This window comes from Osmerus eperlanus, chromosome 15, assembly GCF_963692335.1.
Source record: "Osmerus eperlanus chromosome 15, fOsmEpe2.1, whole genome shotgun sequence".
Lineage (NCBI taxonomy): Eukaryota > Metazoa > Chordata > Actinopteri > Osmeriformes > Osmeridae > Osmerus > Osmerus eperlanus.
This window is the reverse complement of record NC_085032.1, coordinates 7,719,089-7,745,765: the sequence shown is the minus strand read 5'-3', so window position 1 is coordinate 7,745,765 and position 26,677 is coordinate 7,719,089. Positions and strand designations below refer to the sequence as shown.

The 26,677-nt window shown below is 41.7% G+C and overlaps 3 protein-coding genes across 11 annotated transcripts in view; 2 read left to right on the top strand and 1 right to left on the bottom strand.

Annotated features, from left to right (window-relative positions):
* The window catches only part of LOC134035072 (RNA-binding Raly-like protein), a 52,206-nt gene extending 45,750 nt beyond the window's left edge, over positions 1 to 6,456 (top strand). For 5 of the 8 annotated variants that reach the window (XM_062479878.1, XM_062479876.1, XM_062479874.1 and 2 more), the window contains 4 exons: positions 1,228 to 1,344; positions 1,818 to 1,987; positions 3,163 to 3,201; positions 4,390 to 6,456. In XM_062479878.1, the coding sequence (XP_062335862.1) occupies positions 1,228 to 1,344; positions 1,818 to 1,987; positions 3,163 to 3,195 (320 nt within the window). In that variant the 3' untranslated portion in view covers positions 3,196 to 3,201; positions 4,390 to 6,456. The remainder of the gene's footprint in view (positions 1 to 1,227; positions 1,345 to 1,817; positions 1,988 to 3,162; positions 3,202 to 4,389) is intronic. The other 3 variants (XM_062479879.1, XM_062479877.1, XM_062479882.1) reach the window with 1 other exon arrangement.
* Positions 6,457 to 16,159: 9,703 nt separating this feature from the next.
* On the bottom strand, positions 16,160 to 17,720 carry rbis (ribosomal biogenesis factor). Of its 2 annotated transcripts, none has more exons than XM_062480258.1 (4): positions 17,645 to 17,706; positions 17,231 to 17,347; positions 16,784 to 16,900; positions 16,160 to 16,689 (listed from the first exon to the last, which is right to left on the bottom strand). In XM_062480258.1, the coding sequence occupies exons 2-4, from the start codon at positions 17,339 to 17,341 to the stop codon at positions 16,621 to 16,623; spliced, it is 297 nt and encodes a 98-aa protein (XP_062336242.1). In that variant the 5' UTR covers positions 17,342 to 17,347; positions 17,645 to 17,706; the 3' UTR covers positions 16,160 to 16,620. The 2 variants fall into 2 exon arrangements, with proteins under 2 accessions (XP_062336242.1, XP_062336240.1); XM_062480256.1 differs by having other exon boundaries at positions 16,163 to 16,689; positions 17,231 to 17,344; positions 17,645 to 17,720.
* Positions 17,721 to 18,997: 1,277 nt separating this feature from the next.
* LOC134034692 (carbonic anhydrase 1) lies at positions 18,998 to 25,698 on the top strand. The gene is made up of 7 exons (XM_062479207.1): positions 18,998 to 19,136; positions 19,433 to 19,630; positions 21,341 to 21,459; positions 21,860 to 21,952; positions 22,517 to 22,579; positions 22,732 to 22,887; positions 23,948 to 25,698. Exons 1-7 carry the CDS (start codon positions 19,103 to 19,105, stop codon positions 24,065 to 24,067), a joined length of 783 nt encoding a protein of 260 aa, XP_062335191.1. The 5' UTR covers positions 18,998 to 19,102; the 3' UTR covers positions 24,068 to 25,698.
* Positions 25,699 to 26,677: the final 979 nt, after the last annotated feature.

Sequence of the window (26,677 nt, the reverse complement as noted above, 5' to 3'; positions counted from 1 at the left end):
CCAGAACACTACAGCAGGCTCATTTGAGAAATTCCCATACACACACACACACACACACACACACACACACACACACACACACACACACACACTCACACAACACCTGGACATAACTGCTTGCTGTGAAATTGGAAACCACACACGTATACACAGTTGTGTGCTTTTAATAGCTTATCCTGTCAGCGCACCTGATTTTATACAGTATGTGTTTTGGAGCTAAGCTTTCTGATTCTGAAGGGAAAGCTGTGTTGTGGACTAGGGAAGGCTTTTACAGTCCCAAATTGTATCCTGATTGCAAAACTGATCGGATTTGATTGGTGTCAAATATGATTTCACGCTTTTACCTTTTTTTTCCTCACATTTTGTGCTTTCAGTTGATGACATTCATGCATTTAAGGTTAGGGGGACAGATTTGTCTTATATTTAGGAGTAAAATCTCCATAACCAGCTCAGCTCTAACTACTTGGGGTATACCCTCAGAGATGAGCTTGAATTCGTCTTGACGTCTGTCATATTTATGTGCTTGTTATGTTTAGCTGATCAGAATACTGACCAGCTACTAATACTGATCAAGGTCAAGTCTTTCTGTTGCATTTTAGGCTTTCTCATGACTAATAATGAAAGCAGCTTGGCGAGCTAGAAAGATTCAAGAAGTCAAAACCATTTTACACAGTCCATAGATGATGCGCTTGCCAGGGAAATGTTTTGATTTAGTCCAAAATGAAACTAGTTCTCTTCTATGATGTCAGTGTTACAATGTAAGAAATGCCAATAGATTTGTGTCCTCTTCTCATACTCTAGGGCCTCATTAAAAAGGCAATCGAAAAGATAAGCACGTTGGATGGAGGTATTGGATAGATGGAGGTTCTGTCACAGGTAGTGAGCGTGAATTAAACTGCATGGTGGATGTGAGCCGTGATCCAATCTACTGTACAGATTAATCCCAGAAAGGTCACGTTTGATTGAGAACTCAAGATGTGCACCAGGGAAAAATATTGCACCAAAAAAATATTCAATTTTGGTTGATATAATGATAGGTTGTTGAGACAATTGGAACATATCCGATGATGGGTCTAGATCTGTGATTGAGCTGCTTATCAACAGGAATTGTGAAGCTCATTTCACAACTTACATGTTGAATCAGCATGGGGAAAATGGACCAAAACGTAGTTGCCTATAAAACGATTTACTGAAAGCCTGTGTGTGCGTTTGTGTGTTTTGTCTCAGCAGTGAAGTCGGATCAGCTCCAGACTATCAAACGGGAGCTGACTCAGATTAAGATGAAGATTGACTCTCTCCTGGGCCGCCTGGAGAAGATAGAGAAGCAGCAGAGGGCTGAGACTGGTGAGAACATAGATGGAGCACTGGTGGTGGGGGTGGTGGTGATGGTGGTGGTGGTGATGGTGGCGGCGGTGGTGGTGGGGGACCTGTAAAAAAACCCTACTACTGCCAGGGGGATGGAAATTAAGAGGGCACACACACTATCAGTCTTCTTGACAGAGAGGGAGATAAGGGACCTGAGCTCTCTGTCATAACACAGAGGCGGGTGTCAACACAGCTCTGGCACAGTATGAGAGGCCTTTATAGATGTCCTAGACTAGAGGACACGGGAGGGAGGGAGGGAGGGAGGGATGAGGTTCTGATCTTAAAGGTTGCTCCTCTCTAGGCTGTAGAGGTCAGTATGAATACACAGTAGTAATTACCTGAGTAATTGTCTTTCCGTCAAAGTCTCTGTGTCACCTTTTCACCATATTCTTTCTCTTTCTTTCCCTCTTTCTCGCTCTCGCACGCTCGCTCTTTCTCCTTTTGCTGTCCAGAGACTCAGAGGAAGTACGAGGACAACTGTGACTCCCTGAACGAGGAGTCTGTGTCCGAGGCAGCCGAGAACTCAGGCGAGGAGGCAGGCGACGGGGCGCTGGAGGTAGAAGCGGGAGAGATGACCGACGGGGGCGAGGATGACTACGATGACGAAGGCGGCCACCATCTGGTACAGGGAGGGGCGCTCTGGGAGGGGGGCAGTGGGAGGGGGGCTCTAGGAGGGGGGGGATGCTGGATGATAGAGAGGCAGTATGGGAAATCTCAAGTGGACACACTGTCGTGCCCTTGCAATGGTTTTACAGAATTATTCATGGTTTCCAACCTGAGTGTTGGGTTCCACATGAGTGAATAGTGAGGCCGGCTCAGCTTTCTTTCTGTCGGCCCTGGTTCAACTGAAGGCAGAGGCAGGCCTTAGCATGCACACACACACACACACACACACAGAGACTGTAACACTCTAATTAAAACAGAGAGCTGTGAACACACAGGGGAGAGTTGGAGGTCTGCCTGAACTGGTATGAATATGGAAATGAAGATGTCAAGGGGATGGTGTAACTGTGTTTTGCAAAGTCACTTCCTCTTGGATTAGGTAGTGTGTGGTGTCATCCACTGCCTCTTTTATCAACACGCTGCTCAATTCTTTTTGAATACAATTTGCGCTACACTGTATTTCAAGATCAAGAAGTTAGATCAAAGGATTTTATCTTTTGTCTTGTGTATATATATATATATATATATATATATGTGTGTATCACCTTTTAATCAAATCAAACGCAATTCAAAATGCTTTAAAAGCGACAAAAACGTAGGATGTTTAAAAATGGATTTACAAACTAATGCACACCAGAACAACTATAAAAGATAATGCAAGTAATAAAAATACAATTTAGAAATCCAAAATCCATGGGAAAACAGTAACATTCTGTTAAACATGCAATAGAATAAATACATAGATATAGCTATGCATTAATACATCAAAATATTTAATCTTTCTTTTTCTGGGTTCGTCTATGGTTCCCTGCAACCACGGATTCCTTATTATATCATATTTACAACCCATGAAACGGCAGGGGGGGAAGCCTGACGCTCAAGATCTAAGTCTTGTCCTCTTCACTTATGGAGGAGATTATTTGGAGGAAGGGAAGTGTGGGGAGATTTATTTGTTTCCCTGATGAAGGTCATATTGATCAGACAGTGATAATTCATGCCAGGGAACACTTCTGCAAAATGGCAGAATCTCCAGCCTCTCGACTTTCTTTGACCACTTTGAAACTCCCTGGGAGGAGCTTTTTTGTTCAGCTTGTTTTCCGACTTCATTTTGTTGTTTTTTGTTCTTTTTTTCAGATAGAGAACCACGTATCAGATATTGACAACTGAGAACAGGTAAGAGTTGTTTAGAAGCTTACTGATTACACTGTACAAGCTCACTGATCACACATGATTGCTTGGTCAGCCTCTGTGATTAGAAGGTTTTTTCCAGACGGTTCTTGGCGTACTTTAATGCCAGACCCAATGGACTGCTTCTTCACTGCCGCCCAGCATGAATGACTCATACCCTGACTCATAAGCTCTGTGACTTTAAGGGTAGCTCCAGTGAAGGGCAGATAATGCAGGTTTTGAAAGAGGGAACAGTAATAGTGCTCCAATGGCCCAGAACTGCCTATAAACAACATCCATCTAATTAAATTGTGTGGAAGTGGCCATGGCAAGGCTGTGTTGCCTTGGTTCTCCCACATCAGGCTGGGGGGGAGGGGGGGGGGGTGTAATGATCCAAAGACATCATCAGTAGGCCTGGGGATAGCTGGGGCCACTTCTGGGTATTTATGATTTAGGTCCTGATGATGCAACATTAACACAGAAGCCCTCTTGGAAGCAAAGGAAAGCCCAGACATGATTTCCACTGTTTGTATTAGTGCTGTTTGGTCATTAAATGTGTGGGGCCCCCTGTGTTGGAGGCTTTATGAGCTTTTAAAGGGCAGGACAAAATGTTCTCATATAGTACAACCCATCATATCCTGGTGCCCCCCCACGCCCCTGTCTCTTTCTCTCTTTCTATTTCTCTCTCTCCCCATCTCTCTCTCTCCCCATCTCTCTCTCTCTCCCCATCTCTCTCTCCCACCCTCCTCCTCCTTTTGCTTGTCCATGGATCTGGTGTCTCAGTTCTACCCTTCTCATCCACATATAAAGCAGCCATATGTTCCACTGTGATTTCCTGTTTTCTTTCCATATGTTTTGCCACTTACCGCCAGCCCAGCCATGAGCTGCAGAACCTTACATGGCATGCATTTTAGAAACCTGGCAATCCCATGTGGTTTTTATCGGCACATGTAGAAATGGGAATTCACAGTTCTAAAGCTTCAGGAGATAAGTGTGAACACATTCAAGTGTTTGGACTCCCTCCCAGCTCCCAAATATTTCTCAGGAGATTTCACACTGGGTAAACATTTAACTGTGTAAAATCTTCAGATTAGCAGAACCATGAATAGTAGAAATGGCGGTAGAGAAAGTGATACAGTACACCCATTTCTAGTTTTTTTCTGAAACTGTAAAAATTCATGAATATCTTTTCAGGATGAGGAACCGCTTCCTCTCAACCTTTTACAACCACCCTGGATCAACATAGAATTGAGGGGAAAACATCTATTTTGGAATGGAAAGCAGATCATCCTATTCCTCTTTCTGTGTCAAAGATGACATGTATTCAGATGCCCAGTGAACCCAACCAACCATGACAAATGTTGCCAGTCCCTTTTTAACAGCCAAACTGATTTTACGTTTGCATTGTGCGCAAACGTAGCACAGACTGAATATTGATTTGAAGGTTTTATTCCGTTTTAAGTGGTGAAATTATTCTCAGTGTTTATAACAGTTACCATTATCTTTTTAAAATGTGTTTGTTTAGTATATGCTGTTTACCTAATGTTTTGTCTGTAACTCGCGTTCTGTACAGAATCATGAATCTAGCACAATTGACACCCTAATTATTCTGACATCTCAGCTTGATGAACACAGTGATTTTTCAAAATCTGAGAAAAATCTCTTGGCTGTTTGGGGCTTGTACTCATGCATAAGCTACAGTATAGCTGTTAGCATAACTTTAGCAGCTTATCCATTTATCGCATGCTCACCCTGAGGGAGGTGTTCTATCAAGTATTTCAAGCTCCTGCCAAATGTATAATGCAGAACGAGTCCCCCTTTGGTTCCCTGCCAAATACTGCATGGGCACCATGCCAGGGAGCAGAGCCCTGTGTCTCTCCACACTCGTCTCTGTGCAGGCTGTGCATCCCAGCATGCAACATTCTCAAAGAAGCGCTGCCCACTTCACACTGACTTGACCTTTCCTTTAAGGAGATGCATTTCTTCGACTTCCTCTTTTTTGTTGTTGCTCTGCACCAACTAAGCTGAGGATTCAGAAACTTTTCAATATGAACAGATAGTGGCAAGGTTGAAACTCCTAATGCTCTGTCACCCGTTATTGCAAATTGAATCATTATTCCTAATTGAATGTTTAACGCAATTGCTCCCGGTAGGCTAATTATGTCATGACTTGTGACGTGAAGCTATGTCACTGTTTTTCATCCCGCAGTAGCCAAAAAATGTATAGTATGTTCTGCTTTTAGGTGTTATTAGACTGGATTGTTGATTGGTAATTCCATGTCATCTATTTCAACAAGAAGTCACTCAAAAAATAAATATCCAATGTTGACAATTAACATATTTTTGCATTGCCACATCATTTTGCAGTATTGTGGTCCTTTCTGCTGTCGGCCTGTTTAAGAAGTAAAGTCCCATTTCTCAAGAAACTGTTGCAATCACGACTGCCAAATCTGCACTGCAGTACACAGTAAAGACAGACATTTTAAATAGCTATAGTTGTAATAAAGTAATTAAACGGGTGTTTTGTATTTGCCAAATCAATAAACTGACCAATATTGAGAGAGGTTGCCTTTTTCTAGAGGTCTGTTCAAAGTGCAGTCACTGCAGTGCAGGTTGGAATCTGACTCAAAGCCAACCTTTATGTTACAAAAACATAAATGTGTTTTAATGTAAAAGGTTTGTTGCAAGCCTCATCACATTGTAAAGTAAATGCAAGAAAAACAATCAATCAAACTAACTTTATTTTATCAATGTGTTGTTGCACCATGTAAATATCCCTTGCAACCGAAGACATGTGATCTCAGTTTTGTCACATGCATATTTACTAGAATAGAGAAAGTGTTGTACAGGTGAAGAGGACCTCTGCAGTGATATGATACTTGACAATGTTGCAATTGACCTTGCGTGCTCTAAAGAAAAAAAATGAACTAATTGTTTATTAAGAGGATGGGGAGATTAAGCAGGATGAAAGATGTGCAATAGGAAAAAAAATGTTGTATAGAAATGTACATTTTTGTAAAAACAAATATTTTTTATTAAATGCATGTTTGTTGTTTCTGTATGTTCATTCTATGTACAGTGTATGTTTGCAACTTGTATGGCTGTAGGCCCCATTGCATAGAACAAAATACAACAATGTAATGTACAGTTACATTTGTAAAATCTTTTCAGTCAATAAAATGCTTATTTGTGTTATGTAATTAAGCCATCGCTAGTTTGAATTAAATTCTTTGTTTTGCAAATAAATATTAATTGAAAGACTGTCTTGAAGTCATGTTGTCATTTACTGTGGCCATTGAAAATAAATATAACCAAATGTCATTGAGCCTCACAATAGTAAACAAGGAATCAATTTTGGGAATATAGATGTACATTAGAAGAAGCAGTGATTGTGTTGCAGGATATTAGGTTGGCCTGGTTTGATTACAATTTCTAGCAGCAGCCAAGAGTCATAATCTCAAGGTTAGGGTTTGGGTTTCTTTCTTCCATTGACTAGTTTTAAAATGGAGAAAACCCTGTTTTCAAAAAGTGTTTACCCAGCTCACTATTCTACTTGTGACAGTTGAACTCAACGTACAGGATACAGCTGAAAGACTTGAGTGACACTGAGATGGAACCAAATCAAACGCGCTTGTATTGGTACATAGCACAGTCCAATCTGGGAAAGATTCTCCTGTGAATGAAGGCGACTGTCCTTGAAAGGTGCCGTCAACCCCCTCGATGAAGAGCTCTGTAAAGGTGAGGAAGTAGCAGCAGGTGGCTAATTTAAGACTCCATTTATCAACAGTAAAAGGTAATGTTCCAAGGTTGACGAGGGCCAACTTCAATGTCATAGATAATTAGTCATTTGTATTACATCTGTACACCAATACTTGGCTTGACAGCCCCCAGCTGTTTTAAGTTAACCTATATTAAACTATTCACCCTCTGTAATGCCTTCTCATGGAGGGGTGTTCGTTTACAGCTGGATAAAAGACCTTTGAATTGCCCAGGTTTATTGTTTAATGTAGATGATAAAATACTCACTGTTAAACATGTCTATTTCTGTTGTAAGCGATGGGCTCAGTGAGTAAGAGACTGCAGAACAGGTGCCCTTTAGTAATCTCTCAATCAGTCAAACCGGTCAAGCCGTAACTCATTAAAATCACTGAAACCAATTAAAATAAGACGGCTGATTGAATCCATAAATGTCAGCTTGTTTGCCATCGTCTAAATAATTGAGATAATCAATGATGCTGTTTTTTGGGGGGGCTTATCAGCCGAGTCACGTTTGTTTGTGCTTGCATACGTATTTACCACATGTTGATCACATTAGAATGATTCTTAATGACAAATGTATGGTTTACTGGGCTAGGGGTGGGGGGGGGGGGGGGGTGGTTTAGAGGAACGCCAACCAACACAGTGAAATGCAAGCAGGCAATTGAGTGATAACATTTCTCATTCTCCATTTTCCCTAAGTAATTATCATTCATCTAATTCATCAATTATATTTATCTTTCCAGACATGCCAACTTTTAGGAAAACATTCAACTTCGAAGGAAACTATTTTTATGCCAATATCCAATTTCATATCCCCAGAAAGTTGTTGAGGATTTGCAATATTGCAAATGTTCATCTACCCAACTGACTGCACAAATCTTCATTAACATTTATATTATATTAGCTCAGGGGTGCATGATGTGCATATTTCCATGGTCTGATTTGAAAAATATTTAAATGACTGTGTGTGTGTTAGCAATGTTGTGAGTCAGGCAGCATAGTAGAATAAAGTGACCTTATTTCCTATCTGTCAAGGGCAGAATGTCATAATCTGAATATTTGAGAACATTAGAGTGACAAATTGTAATGACAGGAAGTTACATTTGAAGTTACAGTAGCAGTATGGATTGTAGGTTACAGTTATTTATGGCTTAGTTATTGATATATTAGTGACTGATGTTGTAAATCAGTAAATAGAGATTATTTACCACAGTAAGATATATACTAGACAAGTAGATACTATATCATTACTATTTAATGTCTTGCCTCGAGTATCAAAATACTAATTTTAGTTATAAAATTACTATACTCTTAACTGTATCAATGGTATTCCCACAGATTTGAAGCATCACACATAGCAGAAATAATAGAAACAGATTGATCAATTTGAATATCACATTGAACATAACAACATTACTTTAGATTCAGGGTTATTTTCAAGCAAATGGAGAACCACAGAAAATTCCATTGACTGAATGGCTGAAGTGAACTATCCTCGCCTTAGGGATGAGTCACTGCGAAAGTCATCAAGATAGCGCAGGAATATCCATCAGCAGATAATGTAAAATATCAAATATGCCACTGTGATGAATAACATCAGGGTAATGGGTAATGGGATGGGGGGGGGGGGGTGAAGGAGGTTGGATGGAAAGGTGATTAGATGTTTATCCTGACAGAGCTTGGAGAGAATGGGCTTGTGGTACAGCTGTATTCCTGTGACCTATGTGAAAGGAAGTAATCAGGGTAATACAGTCTGAGTAAAGTAAAGTTGGAGGACATAGTCAAAAGAAAAAAAAAATTCTGTCAATCAATACAGGGACTGACTCATTAATCCAAAATAAATTCATGGAGAGAATAAATTGGAGCCATGTTTAATGACATCTCCATCTGTGTACTTTGCACTAAGTATACTGAATCAATGACACTAAGTGAGGGAAAAGGTTATCTGTTACATCTATAGCTTGACCTTGGAAGCACTTAGGAGTGACAGCACTCTCCAACATCCTCAGTCAAGTAATTGTCCATATATCGCAGGAGGATGTGATGCTAGAAAGAAGAACATTTAACATCAAAGAGAGAGAAAGAGTGATGAAAGGAGAGGAAATTACAGAAGAGGGGACCAGGAGAGAAGAGAGCAGAGAGGCGCAAAGAGGAGAGGGGAGAGAGGAGGGGAGAGGAGGGGAGAGGGGAGAGAGGAGAGGAGAGGTGGAGTGTTAAGGAGAGACCGACTGGGAAAGATTTACAGAAAGGCAAGACATGCTGTCACTCTGAGGTGAGCACTGCTATACCAGGACATGAATTATCTCCTTTTAGAAAAGAGGGCATGTTTCTTCTCGAAGATCTTGGATGTGTAATTGAACACATCAGTCTAGGTGTTCAGATCGATCTGGACACTGAATGAGGACAATAATCTGGCGTGCCAGACTGAGGGCAGAGCCCAGCAGTGTTACACAGATAACCCTGTCCATGAACTATCACCAGTTGTTAACTCTATGAGGACCGACTCATTATCGAGGTAGGCTAATATGCATCTCAATCGGAGACTGACAACATATGGGAGATTAGAATTAATCTCATTATAGTTATGAATTCAGGGAGAAGGGGGAGAGGAGGCGGGGGGTTCAGTGGTCTTTTAGGAGGTGTGCCAGCATCCACAATTCACATCATTTACCAGAACGTTCACCAAAAAAACAAAACATTGGAGCTGTATATTTTTCATGTTTAAAAAGTGTGAGTGTTGATGCATCCTCTCAGAGCATGTTCTGGAGGAACACGAGGAACCCCATTCCGAACTCAGTTCTAAGATGAAAAAGCTATAGATTTCACATCAACCAAGACAGAGAGAGAGAAAGAGCAGGCTCAAAATGTCTCATCTATAATGGCCAAGTGCCCGGCCAGTGAATGATGTTCCCCTTTACGGCAGTGGTCATCAATGTTCATCATACTTCCCTGAGCTCTCACAGTGAAGCAGAAGAGAAGAAGAAAATGCATTTTCTGGGATCCAGTTTGCCTTTCCACAACCAAATTGCCTATTGATCTCTTTCTCTTTGTCTATCAAGCGAGAGCATTGCATGCCAAAATCTGTCCCCTTCCTGACGGCTGCCTATATCTCACTGTTGATTGATTCCCTGCGAGTAGAAGTTGGTCTGACTGAACCGCCAGTGATGTGAGTTGCTTGTCAGGGGTCACACACTACCAAGGGGCCGATGCTTATAATGAGATGCAGCCATTTATCCTCCCTACTGTTTTAATAGACTTTCTTAACGATTTATTTGTTTGTTTTGTTTTTCCGAACTACAGACATGATCTCTGGTTGGTCTCCTCATTGGTTGACCGTTTTACAGTGTGTCGGATTGGACGTGGGAAGATACTGACAGTCAAGGCTATTCCATTCATCTCAATCTGAAGCATCTTTATAAAATTCACGAAGACTCGTGTTTAAAGCAGGCAAGGTGGTATTGTGAGGAAGTCGGTAGCTCTGAACCCCAACCGCCCCCCCCCCCCCCTACTGTGACTTGGTGGGGGTGGGGGCGCCAGTCTTTTTGATTAGGCTGCCACGGTCGGTATACTCCACGATGTCCTGTGGATTCCAAGGTTCCGAGATTCTCTGGCAGTACACTGCTGCTACGAATGTCAGGCAGTCTGTAAAATCTTGACAAAGACTCAATTTAAAACACTTGTTACGTTTATCTGGAGACGTTTTAAGGCGCTTATAGTTGGTTGAATCACTTATAGTGGAAAGATTTTAAAAGAGTACAATATTAAAGTGTTGATTTTCCCCTAGTTTGGTTGTGTGCATTTATATTTGATTAATTTCTCAGTTAGAGAAGCATGAAATTGAATTTGGATAGGTGGTTATTTAGAGCGTCAAGCTTAGTTTTGAAGGAAAAAAATATCAACATTATTTATATTTTTTTATATTAATATGTTGCCTACTTTTAACCTAAAATCTGACAGATGTAGCCTAGACAGTGTAATTCACATATTATGACAATATTGTACAAGGTCATCCACGGTTGGGAAAAAAAAGCATAGGGAAGGCAGTAGAGGGCAAGTGTAGCACCTGCATTTATGGCATTGATTTCCAGTAGACTGACTTTATGTTACGGACAACTGCTAAACACCCTTCCATTCATCACTCTTTCACTCTCGACTGTAGCTGGAGTGAAGCTCCTGAAGAACAATATTGTACAATCTGAAATGGTTATGATTGAAAAATGTCCTTCTGGCTTTTACAGTATGTGTGTTTACATGGGAATATATGTTTTTCTTTTAACTACCCGAGGCTTTGGAAACCAAGAAGTTATAACAACAAACCAAACATTTCACCCTCTTCTGTAGGTTTAAGAAGTTAAGAAATATGAGTTGTATCACCTTCTGATGACGTGTGGGGTGAAGCAAACGGGCCATTTCTAAAATGTCAAAGGAAAGGTTGTAACCTTTCAAAAGGTTAGCTATAACAGGAGGCGACCTATACTGCAAAACTTCCCAGATACAGTATGTATGTCTGTAGGCCTACATGATTAGCTGCCAAGCAAGTGTAATTAAAACAATAAAGATATCCAAAAGGTAACAGGGATCGATCTTGAATGGAGTTATAAGAATTCTAATTACAACATTAATAGCAGCACAATGCGTTCATAAATCATGAATTATTCAAAGGGCCTGCTAGATTTGAATTTCATCTCTATGCATAATTTACATTTACATTTAGTCATTTAGCAGACGCTCTTATCCAGAGCGACTTACAGTAAGTACAGGGACATTCCCCCGAGGCAAGTAGGGTGAAGTGCCTTGCCCAAGGACACAACGTCATTTGGCAGAGCCGGGAATCGAACCGGTAACCTTCAGATTACTAGCCCGACTCCCTAACTGCTCAGCCACCTGACTGCCCCAAATTCTGCCCCCCCCCCAATTTCAAACCTAACAGCTGGGTGCGCGATCAGGGGCGCGTCTAATCAGAAGGTGCACGAGGGAGATGTTCTGAAAACAACCAGGGGAGTAAGAAGAAGACTGCCAGCTCGATTAGATAGGTTTTCCTTAATGCCACAATCAATAATGTGCTGTCATCCTCTTGAATGACTGTGGTGGTTGTTTAAGCAGATGTTTTTTAGGATTATCTTCATCACAGTAACATCAATTTGTCTCAGGAACGGTAACGTTGATTATCAACGGTTGGAATCCACCCTAACCTCTTTAAAACAAAACTGTTCCAACAAACTGTATAGACTATATTATGATATTTACTGAGAACCCACCGATAAATCACACACAGACCGTGAGATTGCTAACTTTCAGTTTTTACCACCAGGACAGATTAGGCAAGGAACATCAAGTGTTTTGCCTCTCACAAAGTGCATCTCACAGAAGTCTCCAGAGCTTTGGCTCTTCCAGTCACATGTAAATGTGACTGGAAGTGACCGGGAGTCAGGTGGCTGAGCGGTTAGGGAAGCGGGCTAGTAATCAGAAGGTTGCCAGTTCGATTCCCGGCCATGTCAAATGACGTTGTGTCCTTGGGCAAGGCACTTCACCCTACTTGCCTCGGGGGGAATGTCCCTGTACTTACTGTAAGTCGCTCTGGATAAGAGCGTCTGTTAAATGACTAAATGTAAATGTGGTAAGACCAACAGAAATAAACGAACCATAGTGACCCTACCCTCACACTACCAGGTAAAGGTAACAGGTAACTTGATTTGCTTAGATAAAAGGTTAAACCATGCCAGAAGGTTCTCTAATTATCCAGTTGATACATTTAAACATGCAGTATAATCACTTTACCCAAGATCTTATAGTAGAAGTATGCAAGATCTGTGTAATCTCTTTAGTACCTCTGGTAGGCAACACTACATATTATATATCACTTTAAACTGTTGACTTCCCTGTGTGTGTGTGTGTGTGTGTGTGTGTGTGTGTGTGTGTGTGTGTGTGTGTGTGTGTGTGTGTGTGAGGGGAGGGGGCACTCACGGTACTTTGCAAGAGAATGGAGCTTTGACACAGTTCCACTTGTTAGTCAGTTGTGGCTCCGCCTTGGACTGGTTAGCCTGCAGACGGGTATCCGCAGTGGAGGGAGTCGATAGCAACTCTGGTTTCATATCCTTGGGTGTGCTCACCTGTTTGAAATCCCCCTCTCTTCCTCCTGCAGGGTGTAGGCGAGGCTGACTGCTCTGAATGCCAAGTGTTGTCTGTGAACTATGGAGAGGTGGAAGGAATCCATAATGTGGATTTCGATACCTTGATAAGGCTGTACGTTGTGCAAAACATCTCTGGACAAACCGATACAGATGGTCGATGTCTTAATTCACAAACTCAACAGTGGGTTGAGCACCTGGCTACGATTGCTTTTGTACATGATTATTCAGTGGCCCTCTAGATATGTCTAGGAGTTGGTGGAAAATTGAACCTCGAAATGACTTTAGCTGGCATGTCAAACCAGTCCTCACGTATTTGTTTGCGTGGTATTGTGTTTTTTTTCCGTCTTCCGCTCCTTCGCTGAAGAAAAAACAAAAAACGGAATCTTGCATTCTCTCCTCCCTTTCCTTATTTTTTATTCTCTTAGAACCTCCAATGTTGTCTTTGATCCTCCTCTCTGAACCTGTGCTCTTCTTTTGAAATCTATTTCCTCTCCTCTCTTCTCTGGCCATCTAACTTCCTCTGGCTGAAGTGAGCCGTGTTCTTATCATCATCTCTCCTCCTTGCCTGGGGGTAAGGACTACCCCTCACCCACCCCACCCCACCCCCTTGTAGATGTGCTCCAGAACGGTCCGTGATCGTTAGAAGACTTGCCCCCAGGCCCACCTCCATCCAGAAGACAGTAAAGACACAGCTCCCCTGGAGTCTCAGACAGGCCCTCCACAGACAGAATTCTAAAGTCATTTACATGGAAAGTTTCAAGTTCTTGCTCCTCTCGACTGTTTCTTAGAGGTCTATAACGAACATCCGAAATGGTTCTAAATCTTAATATCGAAAAATAAATCAGAAACCTTTGGTAACTAGCTTTGGTCCTAACCTCGCTTAGTCAATCCCTCTGTGATGGACAGGGACTTGTGGTATAATGCATCCAGAGAATTTGGATGTATCTTATGGTTTTGTTCTTACATGGGGTATGGGATGTGTGCTGTGAGCAGACATACTTGGTGCACATTTCCAACAGCTGTACCATGAAGTGCTATTCTTTCCACTTCACTAACATCCATACACACCTCTTTAAAGTCGCCCTCATCAACCATTCTCCCTCTGTTTCTCAAGCGCCACACAATCTGAAGGTGTGACTCAACCAGCAGCATATAAGCAACGTGACTTGGATTCTATTGACAAAGAAAACGATGCTAGGTTCTGTATCTTCTCAAGTGTAAAACTCTTTCTCTTTGTGCCAAACAGCTTGCGTGACGCTCGGGTAGGTTTTTGTAGACAGAAAACAGAGCTGCACATACTGCTGGTTTGTTTGGATTTTTGGTTTGATCCAACTCTAGCTTTTGTCTTTTGTTAGCTGGACTCTAAAATAGGCAATCGATTTGTGCTCATGTTGATTCTGTTTAGAAATGCATTTATTTTATTTTATGGAATGAGTTGTCACAGTTATTGTTCAAGTGAATGAGACAGGTTTGTATTGTCCTGGTGATTAGAGTTAGGGACAATTGTATTACAGGGGATTATACCAAGGGTAACTTTCCCACCGAATTATTTCACAAAATGATTTTGGTCATCGAGCTGTACGGGAGGAGATTGTTATGCTACTTGCACATAGGAACACCTGCGATTTAATAAAAGGAACACATCACCTCTAAAAGGTACATTGAGACAGCTAGAACACAAACTCTCCATTCCTGTCAAAGCCGGGCAGGCAACTGTATTATATTTAGTCTCTGCCTGTCAAAGTGAAAACCCCAGCTGTGCTGAGCGAAGGACATACTGCCAATGTGTTTTCACTCCTGGGTGTGCATGCCATCTCTCTCAAACACACGCATGAATAGGGTGCTGCTGACCAATTAAAATGCCTACACACGATCGCAGTTAAAAAGGAGTATCTAGAGAATATTTTTATTTAACCACTTGAATGAATTTCCCCATATAAGGGCACCTTACAGTACCATCTTGTGGACATCATAGACATTGCTTCTCATTAGACTCCTTTAACATGACAGGTCTGATTGCATTCAATTAACTACTGCCATATTCACTTTTGCTTGATTAATCTAATTATATCAAAGGTCTAGAATTCTCGACGTACTTTAAGAAAACTATTTATAATGATCCATCCATGCCAAGGATGAAAATGACATGCTGTTTGCTTTTCATTATGAAACATAGACCTGATAAACAGAATTTGCATTTTCAATTAGTTACATTCCGGGGTTATTACCTCAGCAACAATGAGCAAAAACTTCTCAGAAGTTTTTGCTTGAAACTTTTATACAACGTTAATATGACACCAACATGAATAGGAGGCAGTATTAGTTATTAGTATATAGTTCAAACACTGCACTAAGAATGACACCTAATGGCAGCCACAGAACAGAGCCGTGTCCTCACCTGTAAATAGGCAGTAACCTTACAGACACAATTCACAAACTAATCAGAGTAACCTTTGGGACTGTGTCCATGCACAGCCATACCTTCAAAATCACCGGTTAGCATTTCGGATTTTCAACTGTCACGACAACAGTACTGTTTGCGAGCCACACTCGCACTCTCAGCATTCAGGAACACAACCCCCACTTATGTGTTGATGCGTTCTGTCTCCCCAGGGTATGGTGGGGCCTGCTGACTGTTGTGGCAGCACCATCTGGATCCCAATATGATGTACCTGCTCCTGGGCTGACACCTCCGCAGAGCATCTGTCACAGTCACCCTGCTGGGTCCAATCACTCTGCACACCAAACATGAAACAGTTCAATTAAATGCCCGCACCCCCGTCAACATTATTTCTACATCCCGTCATTCAAAATCGTTTGTGTCTGTATGGATTCAGTTATTAGACCTTTCGGAAACGGACTGTGGGCCTTTTTACCAATCATACCTTGACAGATCTGCAGACCTATCGACCATCTTGCTCTGTGGTTGCCACGGAGACAGGCAATCAGCAGAACATCAGTACACCTGTGACCTCTAATGTCAACTGGCTGAAAAGGGATGTGTCTAGCATGCTGACAACTTCATTGGTAGCCAGCTAGCCGAGGAGATGAATGCTAAAATTGTAATTGGCCATGTCACAGAATAAATAAAACTGTCTCTACCAGCAACACACTGGCATTTACTGGCAAGTTTACTGAGATAAGCACAATACAGCATTTAGCATGTAAAAACTAATGAATTAAATAACTGTCATTATTGGGCATTCTATTCAATAAATTATTAGCCTTTTGGAAATACTTTTTTAACATCCAGACAAAATGTGATTACATATCTTATACATTTCTACACCTTTATCCCCCCGCCCCCAAGCACTGCATTTAAAACGATATGGAATCCTCATCCTAACTCATTCAAATCTTATAAAACAAGTGCAGACCCCATATTCATGACCAGATCTACTTATAAAGTCTGTATCTGCACAACATACAAGACTAAAATAAGTCAAACTGACAAGTTCGCTCAAGGTTGCAATGACAACATCCAGGAAACAATGATGAGCTCCAGCAGTCTGTGTTAGTGACATTCCTCCATTTTCTACAGCTGAGAGAACAGTTGAGTGGCACCGTCCACATTTACAGATTCCCGTGGAGCCTTCCGGACCACCTGACCAGAAACCAAGACAGAGAATCAGAATACAAGAGAGAGAGACAGGGGTCGGTAATTGTCTACGGATGATGGTGACAATCTCAACCTTTACCTGTGTTGGCTTTGTGGGCACCTTGGCAGTACATTTTGATACACTTTTGACATCCCTCTGTACCTCTGTGAATATCTGATTGAGGCTCTCCACCTTTTCATTTTTCACAGCATTGATCTATGGATAGAATGTTAGAGAAGTTGAAATCCCAACAGCACACTGGAAAGTCAGTCTTTCAATGTCGCTTAACGCTTGTGCTGCCTTCGGGTCACATGACCCAAAGGTTCATAACGAACCATCGTTGTGTTTACCCAATTTTACCCAATACAAAAACAAATAAAAATAATTTCTTCACTTTGTTTTTGTATGCGGTAAATTTGTCGCAATACGACGGTGGGTCACAATGACTGATGGGTCAGAATGACCCGAAGATAACAAGCCAGTTGTGCTGTAGAGAGTAATACAATTCATTGTAGCAGGTTATAACCTGTTCTTATAAGAACTTACATGTTTAAGGGTAGTGGTGACAGGTTTTGCTTTGTTCTTGTGTTTCGTCTGTTTGTTTGCCACCTGGAAGACATTCTTCGTTTTTTTACCTTTTTGTTTATTCTTGGCCATGACTACCTGAGAACGAGACAGATAATCATGCCGCGGTTTGATAGAACAGCTCACAAATTCTCAATCCCTTCTCCATTTACATGACTAACGATTTCCAGGAAAGCGGTCAGGACACTTCGTATCTAGCTAGCTAGCCTGCCTACATTTCGTTACAGTTAGGACCTTATTTGTGTATGGCGAGTCAAACAGTCAGCTAAAATTATCCCCCTGTCTTCATCTGAAAACAGTATTGGCAGGCATGAGAATAGACAGAAATCAATTTACACAAATCATGAAGGGAATTGAAGCAATGAAAACTCAAACCTTTCAGGGACTGACAAACTCTTCACACGTGTATGAAAACAAACCTACTGGGTGCGTCCTTGTGACGTATTTTCTGTGCGACCTCAACGCAAAGCCAATGATAGTGCAAAGCATTCATGTTTTTGTACTTTACTTTTGAATATTAAGCGATTGGATATTATTTATACTTACAAGACGAGTGTCTTCAACATGTTCTATTCCACATGTTATGTTGCTTGTTTTGTTTATAGAGTAGGCTAGTGTTAAATAAGTTCAAGGTTACGGAAAGGCCTAGACGACCATTTTTTTTTACAATAAATATTTTGGCATAGGCCTACATTTATTTTTAGGGCAAATCAATGGCCAAATCAACAAACAACAGAAGCATACAATGTGCAAAAATAAAAATATATACCCTCTTGCGTTTCTTTCTCACAGTTGACCATCGGGGGGCAGCATACACATATCAATCCGCTTTCTGTGCCGCACTCAATGATTGATTCACAGAGCTGTTTTTTTTCGCAAGGCAAAGTTCTTGTGTAGCGCATAAATTGCTCTCGTTGCTTTTCGGGTTAACGGAGATTAGTTAGTTTATGACTGCTAAACCTTGGCCGTTTTCTGGTACTAAGTCTATGGCTCTAGCCGATTAATGTTCTTTCTGCATAGCCTATCTAATTGCCTACAAATTAGGCCTAAACAAGGCATCAAGTGTTATGTCTCCATATTTTACATAGCCTACTTTGACCTGGATCATAATGACTGACAGCATGTAACATGCGTCTAGGTTAAACATGGCCAAATGTGTTCACCTCTACACCTCTACCTAACCAAACGGCTAAAATTTAGCCTACCAAAATATAGAGAAAAATATGAAATCATTCTTGATTTAAACATTGAAAGGTTGAAAGGTCACACTCTTGAGTATATTTGTATAACATTCCCAATCTGAACAATCCTTACATGCGGGCTCAACATAAAATAGTTTTTGCACGTGCATGGAACAGGTAGGCTATTCAATATCCCCGCATATCCGTTGCAAGCTCTAAAAGATTAGGGACGCTATAGCCTGCCAACCCACTCACACCTTCAGAGTGCAAGCACGCGCATGCACAAACATACACGCAGAGAAAGTGTGTGTGTTCGAGAGAGAGAGAGAGAGAGAGAGAGAGAGAGAGAGAGAGAGAGAGAGAGAGAGAGAGAGAGAGAGAGAGATAGAGAGAGAGAGAGAGAGAGAGAGAGAGAGAGAGAGAGAGAGAGAGAGAGAGAGAGAGAGAGAGAGAGAGAGAGAGAGAGAGAGAGAATATGACTGGACTCCTCGCCGATCCATCGTGCGTAACTCCTCCTGCTTCTCATTTGTATTGCGCGGACATCATGTGGCCAAACCCACCAGCTAAAAAGACATACCATCCACGGAGACCCTATATAAGCTCTGACAGTTGTCAAGTGGAAGGCACTGGCTGATTGCACCCAAATTGTACAATGTCTCACGCATGGGGATACGCACCGAGCAACGGTGAGGCATTTTATGCTCTGTTCTTGTCATTACATTGAAAAAGGAACCTGTTAATGACAAATGTTGGTGAATGAATGAATGGAAATACAAGGATCATGCATTTATGAATCATATTTGGCAATTATTTCCATAGTCCTTCTTTGACTTATTATTATTACAATGCATTTTAACACCTCACCACGGGTAATTTAAGCAGTTGATGTTTTTTGTTATTGTTGGGCAAACCTATATAAGATGCACATATTATGCAATTCATTTTGACATTATCCGTAATTACAATGAAACTGTCGTTGAAGGACCCGACAAATGGGCTGATAACTTCCCTATTGCCAACGGACCCCGCCAGTCTCCCATAGACATCCTACCTGGTGAAGCAAAATATGATGCTGCCCTGAAGCCGCTCAAATTGAAGTACGACCCTTCCACCTCTATTGACATTCTCAACAACGGACATTCATTCCAAGTGACCTTCGCCGATGACAACGACAGCTCAAGTTAGTATCCATCTTAATGCCTCACTGTGTGCAGGTGTCATATTCTTTGGCTTGTCGTGCGTGTGATTAAAGCAAATGAATGAATGCATTTATTACAACATATTGGCACATTTATCAACGTAACTAAATATGTAGATGGGTATTAAATCAGTCCATTTAAAAGCCACGATTGCAATTTGCAAGTGGACAAACTAGTAGTGTCAGTCACTCTTAACTGTTTAATTCCTTATCAAAAGCACAGAAACCGAATGTCACAGCTAACAAAGCAGGTCTTTGTTAAACATTAATGAAGACATAGGAATGTGTTAGGTCACCAAATGCAACACACGTTCTTCAACTCATTTGTCGTGACTTACATTTAGTAATTTAGCAGACGCTCTTATCCAGAGCGACTTACAGTAAGTACAGGAAAGTAGGGTGAAGTGCCTTGCCCAAGGACACAACGTCATTTGTCACGGCCGGTAATCGAACTGGCAACCTTCAGATTACCAGCCTGATTCCCTAACCGCTCATCCACCTGACTCCTACTTCAAATTTAAATCATTTGTATTGATTAGTGTCATTGAACTTATTCTCAAATTCGACATAAATGCATTTATTTTATTGTATCAATGTATTAAGAATACAGTGGCAATACAAATCGCTACAGTTATGAAACTATTCTATATTGTAAACTGGACGCTGAGTTTTCATCTTAATTAAATATATTTCTGCACAATGTGCTACAGTAAATTCCTGATAATGATTTTATAATGTAAAATGGGTGTATGTCTAGTACTTGCCTGCTATACGTATTGTATAATAATTTATGCATTTAGAATTGACTTTGTGTTTGAAGTAATTTGGGGCTTTTGAAACTCAGTCATTCCATAGTGGTATAGGCTTATCCCTAAACACAGTGCATCATTCTCACTATCTAATCCTGTAGGTTCTTGATCTTCTGATCAAATAGACACAACTGTTGTGAAAAAGCAAATGTCCTGTTTCAGGAACCACTTATTATTGTTAGGTGAGATGGAAACTAGATTAAGGACTACTTACTGCTGTACACTGTAAATAGATGCTGACCTGTCTTAATGAAGGAGGTTGAAACCACATCATTACGTTATTCTAGACTTTGGTCCACTTTCTGGAATTACGTAACAGGAAACAAAAAAGGAAGACTGTCCATGTGGTGATGATTGTATGTGTGTGTGTGTGTGTGTGTGTGTGTGTGTGTATGTGTCTGCATGTGTACATGTGTACTTGAACGTTTGGGAGACAGAACCATCACAGTGAAATGATGACGTGTCCATTCTTGGAATGCATTTGCCTTGCAAACTCGTTTTGTATTAGCATGAGCACTTTTCAAATCTGTGAGGAAAAAACTGAGCAACACCAGCAGTTCCAGTCTGTTAAAGTACCATTGCAAGTAGACTTGGACACTGCACTATGATCTGGCTTGCCTAGTTTGGCTTGCAGTGTTGTGCAGCAAAAGTTTTAGCAGTTTGGTTACTGGATTTTACACTTTATTTATTTAGCCAATAACATTTATCCAAAAGGACATTGAAAAAGTGCATATAGTAACTACAGCAGATAATCAAGACCCACAAGTGTGCAGTTCTCACAGTATCCCAGTGGTCAGTGCTAAGGACCGGTCTGTATTTCAACCAGACACAGCGCAACAATAACATCTCATCTAACGATGTTGCATAACGTTTCCTTCCCCAGCTCTGACTGAGGGGCCCATCTCAGGCACCTACAGGCTGAAGCAGTTCCACTTCCACTGGGGTGCGTCCGACGACAGAGGCTCCGAGCACACAGTGTCTGGGACCAAGTACGCATCAGAGGTACACACCTGCCTGTTCTACAGCACTCAGCATTCAGACGCACTCCCTCATAGAAAACATGTTGAGCTGTTTGATTGTTCTTACACCATCTGCACACCTCATTGAATGCTTGTCGTTGAATATGCTCCCGATTTCCACTGGGTAGCTATGCAGAGAGAGTAAGTTGAATTTCAATTTTATTAAGTTGGTCCAACTCCAGCTTCGCTGTTCATTCCATCATCAGTCACTGAATAGAATCTCCCAGGCGTGAAACCAAGCCCAATATGCCTGTAACCCTGTACAAAAGGACACCACGCTAGCAGAACAGTGATCAGAAAAGACGTCACAGAGCTTTTGAGAGAAAAGGGCCAAACTTTTGATTAGAATCTGGTTACAGACAGCTTTTGTTTGTTTCTCCCAGCTCCATCTAGTGCACTGGAACACCAAGTATCCCAGCTTTGGTGATGCTGCTAGCAAGCCTGATGGCCTGGCTGTTGTAGGTGTCTTCCTAAAGGTGAGCAGCGATGGACACCGCCATGTTCTCTTGGAAACATCAGTATATAACCATCAACATTAAGATGGTTATTACATGGACCTCCTTGTGTTCCCAGTCAAAAATGACAACAACAAAAAAATCCATAATAATATTTTATCACCTAATGTTATGTTAGGTATTTTAATCAACTCAAGTTCTTGTGAACATAACACATTTTTTATATCTATTTGTGGTCATTTTTGACCAGGAACACCACAGGTGTACAATTGAAAAATAAAACACCCAAGATTTTGTGAAAATCATAAAACATTTATTTTGTGTGTTCAGATACCCTATGTGGACAAAGTCATGGAACCTCATGCCATTCAGATTAAATTACTAAACTACTATGTTTTTCAGAGGGAACATTTGTAAATCTGTCAAATTTGACAGGAACACAACAATATTGTTAATTCTTTCAAAACTCACAGTAATTGTTTTAGATGGTTTTAGATGGTAGATGAACCTGTGGTGTTCTAAAACACATATTCCCTTCAATGAATCGTTATTTACCGGATGGTGTGTGCCTGATTTTATTTCCAGGTTGGAGATGAGAATGCCCAGCTTCAGAAAGTTCTGGATGCATTTGATGCCATCCAGGCCAAGGTAAATTTATCTGGATTTACAGAACGCTCTTTTGTATTCTTTCATTGATTCATTTATTCACTGATTAAACTAAGATGGAGTCACTGATTCAATCAATTGCTAATCCAGTCGAGTCATTGATCTGCTCCTCTTGTCTCCATCAATACTTACAGGGCAAACAGACCGCCTTCGCCAACTTTGACCCCACAACCCTGCTCCCTGGCTCACTAGACTATTGGACCTATGACGGCTCCTTGACCACACCCCCTCTGCTGGAGAGCGTTACCTGGATCGTCTGTAAGGAGCCAATCAGCGTCAGCCCCGCCCAGGTATGACTCTCTTGATCTAAACATTTCACGCTCCCTGTCTGAAATAACCTAATCTCTATGGAGGCGCCAGATAACGTAATCAGTCAGGTTTCAGACTGTAGCGTAGACTGTATCTTGCCTCACGCCTACGTAGGTGGGAAACAGGTTCAGGTTTAGTTCCAGTCAGTGAACTGTTTCCAATGTACCTCCAACCCATTACACAATAATGTGTGTTGAGCAGTGAATCCCAGACGACATAGTCGTATGGATCTTGCTGTTTCATCACACAGTTGATGTACGTACCTGTATATCATATTCAAGATCCAGAGCCACAGTTCTGTGAGGGGTTTGCTTTCACAAGGTCTATCAAATAAGAACCGTTCCAGTTTAGCGAGCTGTTGACTCTGGTCTGGGCAGCGTCCCCTCTACTGTCCTCGTGGCCCAACTCTCGTGTGACCATGTGAAAATTAACACTGACTGGTCAGATGTTTATTTCCTGCCATGCAGAGACTGTCTCAAGGGTAAACATGGAGTTGTGTACATAACCTTTAGACATGGTACTGCACCAGCCCGAGAAACCAGATAATCATATCATTCACAGACTGTAAACAGCATTAATGGTTCAGCCTCACAAATCCTACACTTTGTCCAGTGTGTTATTATATGAGTTGCCTAAAACGATGTAACTGCTCGTAGGAAAATGTTGGTGTGTGCAGTTTTAAGTAGTACTCATTGATGTGTTTTTTTGGTATGTTTGGTATGTTTGGTGTCTGGTTGGAGTTCGAATCCAGTGACCTCAGACTTATTCATAACCCAAAGTTAATGACAAACCTCAAAATGGGTCATTGACTCTGTGCCACGGGCCTGACCTCTTTCTCCTATTCCAGTTGGAGCATCAGCAAAACTACGCTTAAAAGCGGGAATCTGAATCCACCATTTGAATAGCCATTTAATTCCTTTGCTTGATTTTATTTGTATATGTATTGCTATGTCCAGGCAGTCTGACAGCAGACACAAGTGAGTGACAGCGACAGCAGGTATCTTGAGACCTAACCTGAACTCTCTCCTCTCCTCTTGACAGATGGGCAAATTCCGTAGCCTGCTCTTCTCGGCGGAAGGAGAGGCGGCCTGCTGCATGGTGGACAACTACCGCCCCCCTCAGCCCCTCAAGGGCCGCGCCGTGCGTGCGTCCTTCAAATAAATCCCTCCCTTCCCCCCATCCTCTACGGGCCACCTCCCCCCCTCCCCCCCCCCCAACCTCCTCCCCCCTGCTTAGTGAGACACACAGGAGTGCCTCCCCCTGCAGGGAGCTGCAGAGCACACGAAGCCGCCTCCAAAACACCAGATCCCTGCCGCCCATTCCTGCAGAGCTGGGCTGCCTCTCTGGAAGATGAAGCACCGACCAGAGTTGTGTCTTACTGTGCCATGGTGGACCAGCCGAGTCCTGACGTAGCTATTTCACAAGACAGGCACTCGGCAGCGTCTTTGTGACAGATTTACCGGGATTTTGCATGTGGTGCCAATGTTTTAGAGACATCTCCATGGCTCTGTAGTTCCTGATAGTTAGGAAATGTGTCAGCATTATACACAAACAAAGCTTGCGAAGAGGCTGTAAATGACAGGGATGTAGCACTGTCATGGACGGGATTGGAAGCTGAAGAGACAGACAGTGCTGGCTGGCTTTGCCAGGCCTGGGGCGGAGGTAACTGCTTCACCATCTGTGAGAGGGGCAAGACACAGAGCAAGGGACACACACACAATCACACACACACTATAATGCAGACATACATACAAATGCAGCCACACACACATACATGCACAAGCAATCACGAGCACATGCTCACACACACTCTCATCCTGCCAGCCTGTCTGTAATCTCTGACTGACTGCCTGCTTTGGATCAAGGCAGCTTAATGAAACACTGCAGTCACATTCATCACACCCGATTGAACTAGAAAATCCCTCCTGGCACTCCCACACACACACACACACACACACACACACACACACACACACACACACACACACACACACACACACACACACACACACACACACACAGAGAGAGAGAGACATACTCGCACAATCTCATGCATATATACACCACACACATGCCTATAGGCATTGACCTGCTTATTGATTTCCAAAATAAAAGCATGGTCTCAAACAGCATTCAGACAATACACATAGAGTCTACCATGACAGTGGCTATATTTCCAGTGTTTTTACAGCTCAATCTTTAATTCTTTGTTTCGTTTGTTGACTCTTAGTTTAAAAAAAATCTTTTTTATCTCTTGACAGCTTCTGCAAAAAAAAACAAAAAAAAGATGTTTTCAATAATTTCCTAAAATATGTTTTGTAACTGAATGCTCCTTAGTGTTGGTTGTGTTTTCCATTGGGACAATGAAAGGGGATGACCCTTTTAAGATATATTGTATTGTGTAATAACCCCTTTATGAATTGTGTTGTGATGCTTCAAACGTAGTCGCCTTCAAGGCGTTGGCCAGTGGCGGTGGAAAAGACTCGACACCCCACATAACCAAGAAACCGTCCTGCCTGCTGATGAGCTCAGTCATTCTAGATGGACGACAAGTCCCACTGGCCAGATTCGGAATCATGAAAGGTCACCTGTAATGTTGGGACCACACCATTGTGACACCTAAAGTTCGAGTGGGTCTCGTTTTTAACCTGAAGAAAACAACGATGGCACTCAAAAAAGAATGATTGTATTTGATTGAATTAATTTGACTTTGAAAGCCTTGTGCCAAGCAATAGGGCCACGTCTTGCTGTTATGCTATTTTGGAAGTGAATAAATATATTTTATGACTTTCGCCTATTCTCATGTGTGATCCTTGTCTAGCCTATGAACATCTTCACCTCATATATCTTTCGCTTCTTTCAATGTTAGTCTAAATAAAATGATCCCCAATGTTCCTCGCTACCTCCAACAGATGACTACAGAGACAGAGAATACATAAAGATGATGCCATGTTTACAAGTTATTCAATTTATATTCCAGCTCTAGTAGATGCCAGGAACCTACATTTCCATTACAACCACCTTACATACTCCACATATAACATTCTAACCTGTCTCATAGAGTTCATGAAATCACAGATCCCAACTAAAACCTCGACAGTCACGATGAACCATATTCATGTCATGTGACCTTGCTGGGAGGGCTGGAAGCAAGATCATTGTTCTTTCTCATGCCTGGTTAACTAATAATGGGTTTAATACTGGTTTCAAATTGAGTAATTGTACTGTACTTAAGAGAACAGCACACTCCAGTCCAAGAGCTATCAAGGAACGGTCACACCTCTTTTCAGGGAAGCTTGAAATGCCATTGTTTGCCTGAGGTTGTCGAGGAATGTGTTTCCTCATGGTCCCGTGGTAAAGACAGAACCAGGGTTGAGAAAGCCTGGGTTAGAAGGCTGGCTCCTGCACTTCCATGTCGGTCTGCTGTCAAACCTGTTTCAGAGTTCCAAGAAACAGTCAGGCAGTAGGCAGGGAGTTTTGTAGGATCAGATGTTGTTTATTTCACACATATAAGGGACACATATATGTCCCTTATTGAGGGAGTCGCTGCACTTGTTGGTTAGTTGTAACTGATTTAACTGCTTGTACTCGCTGTGAATTATATTATTGTTGCTTGCTTTCCTCCAGGTACACTTCAGCACTTTCGAGGATCATGTTGTTAATTGAAATTTGTTTAACGACATGCTCTTCTGGTTCCACCCATTGGCACTTATTTGCTTTTCACAATGTATGCTTCATGTTTTGGCTACACGCAATGCTTTTGGGGCTATC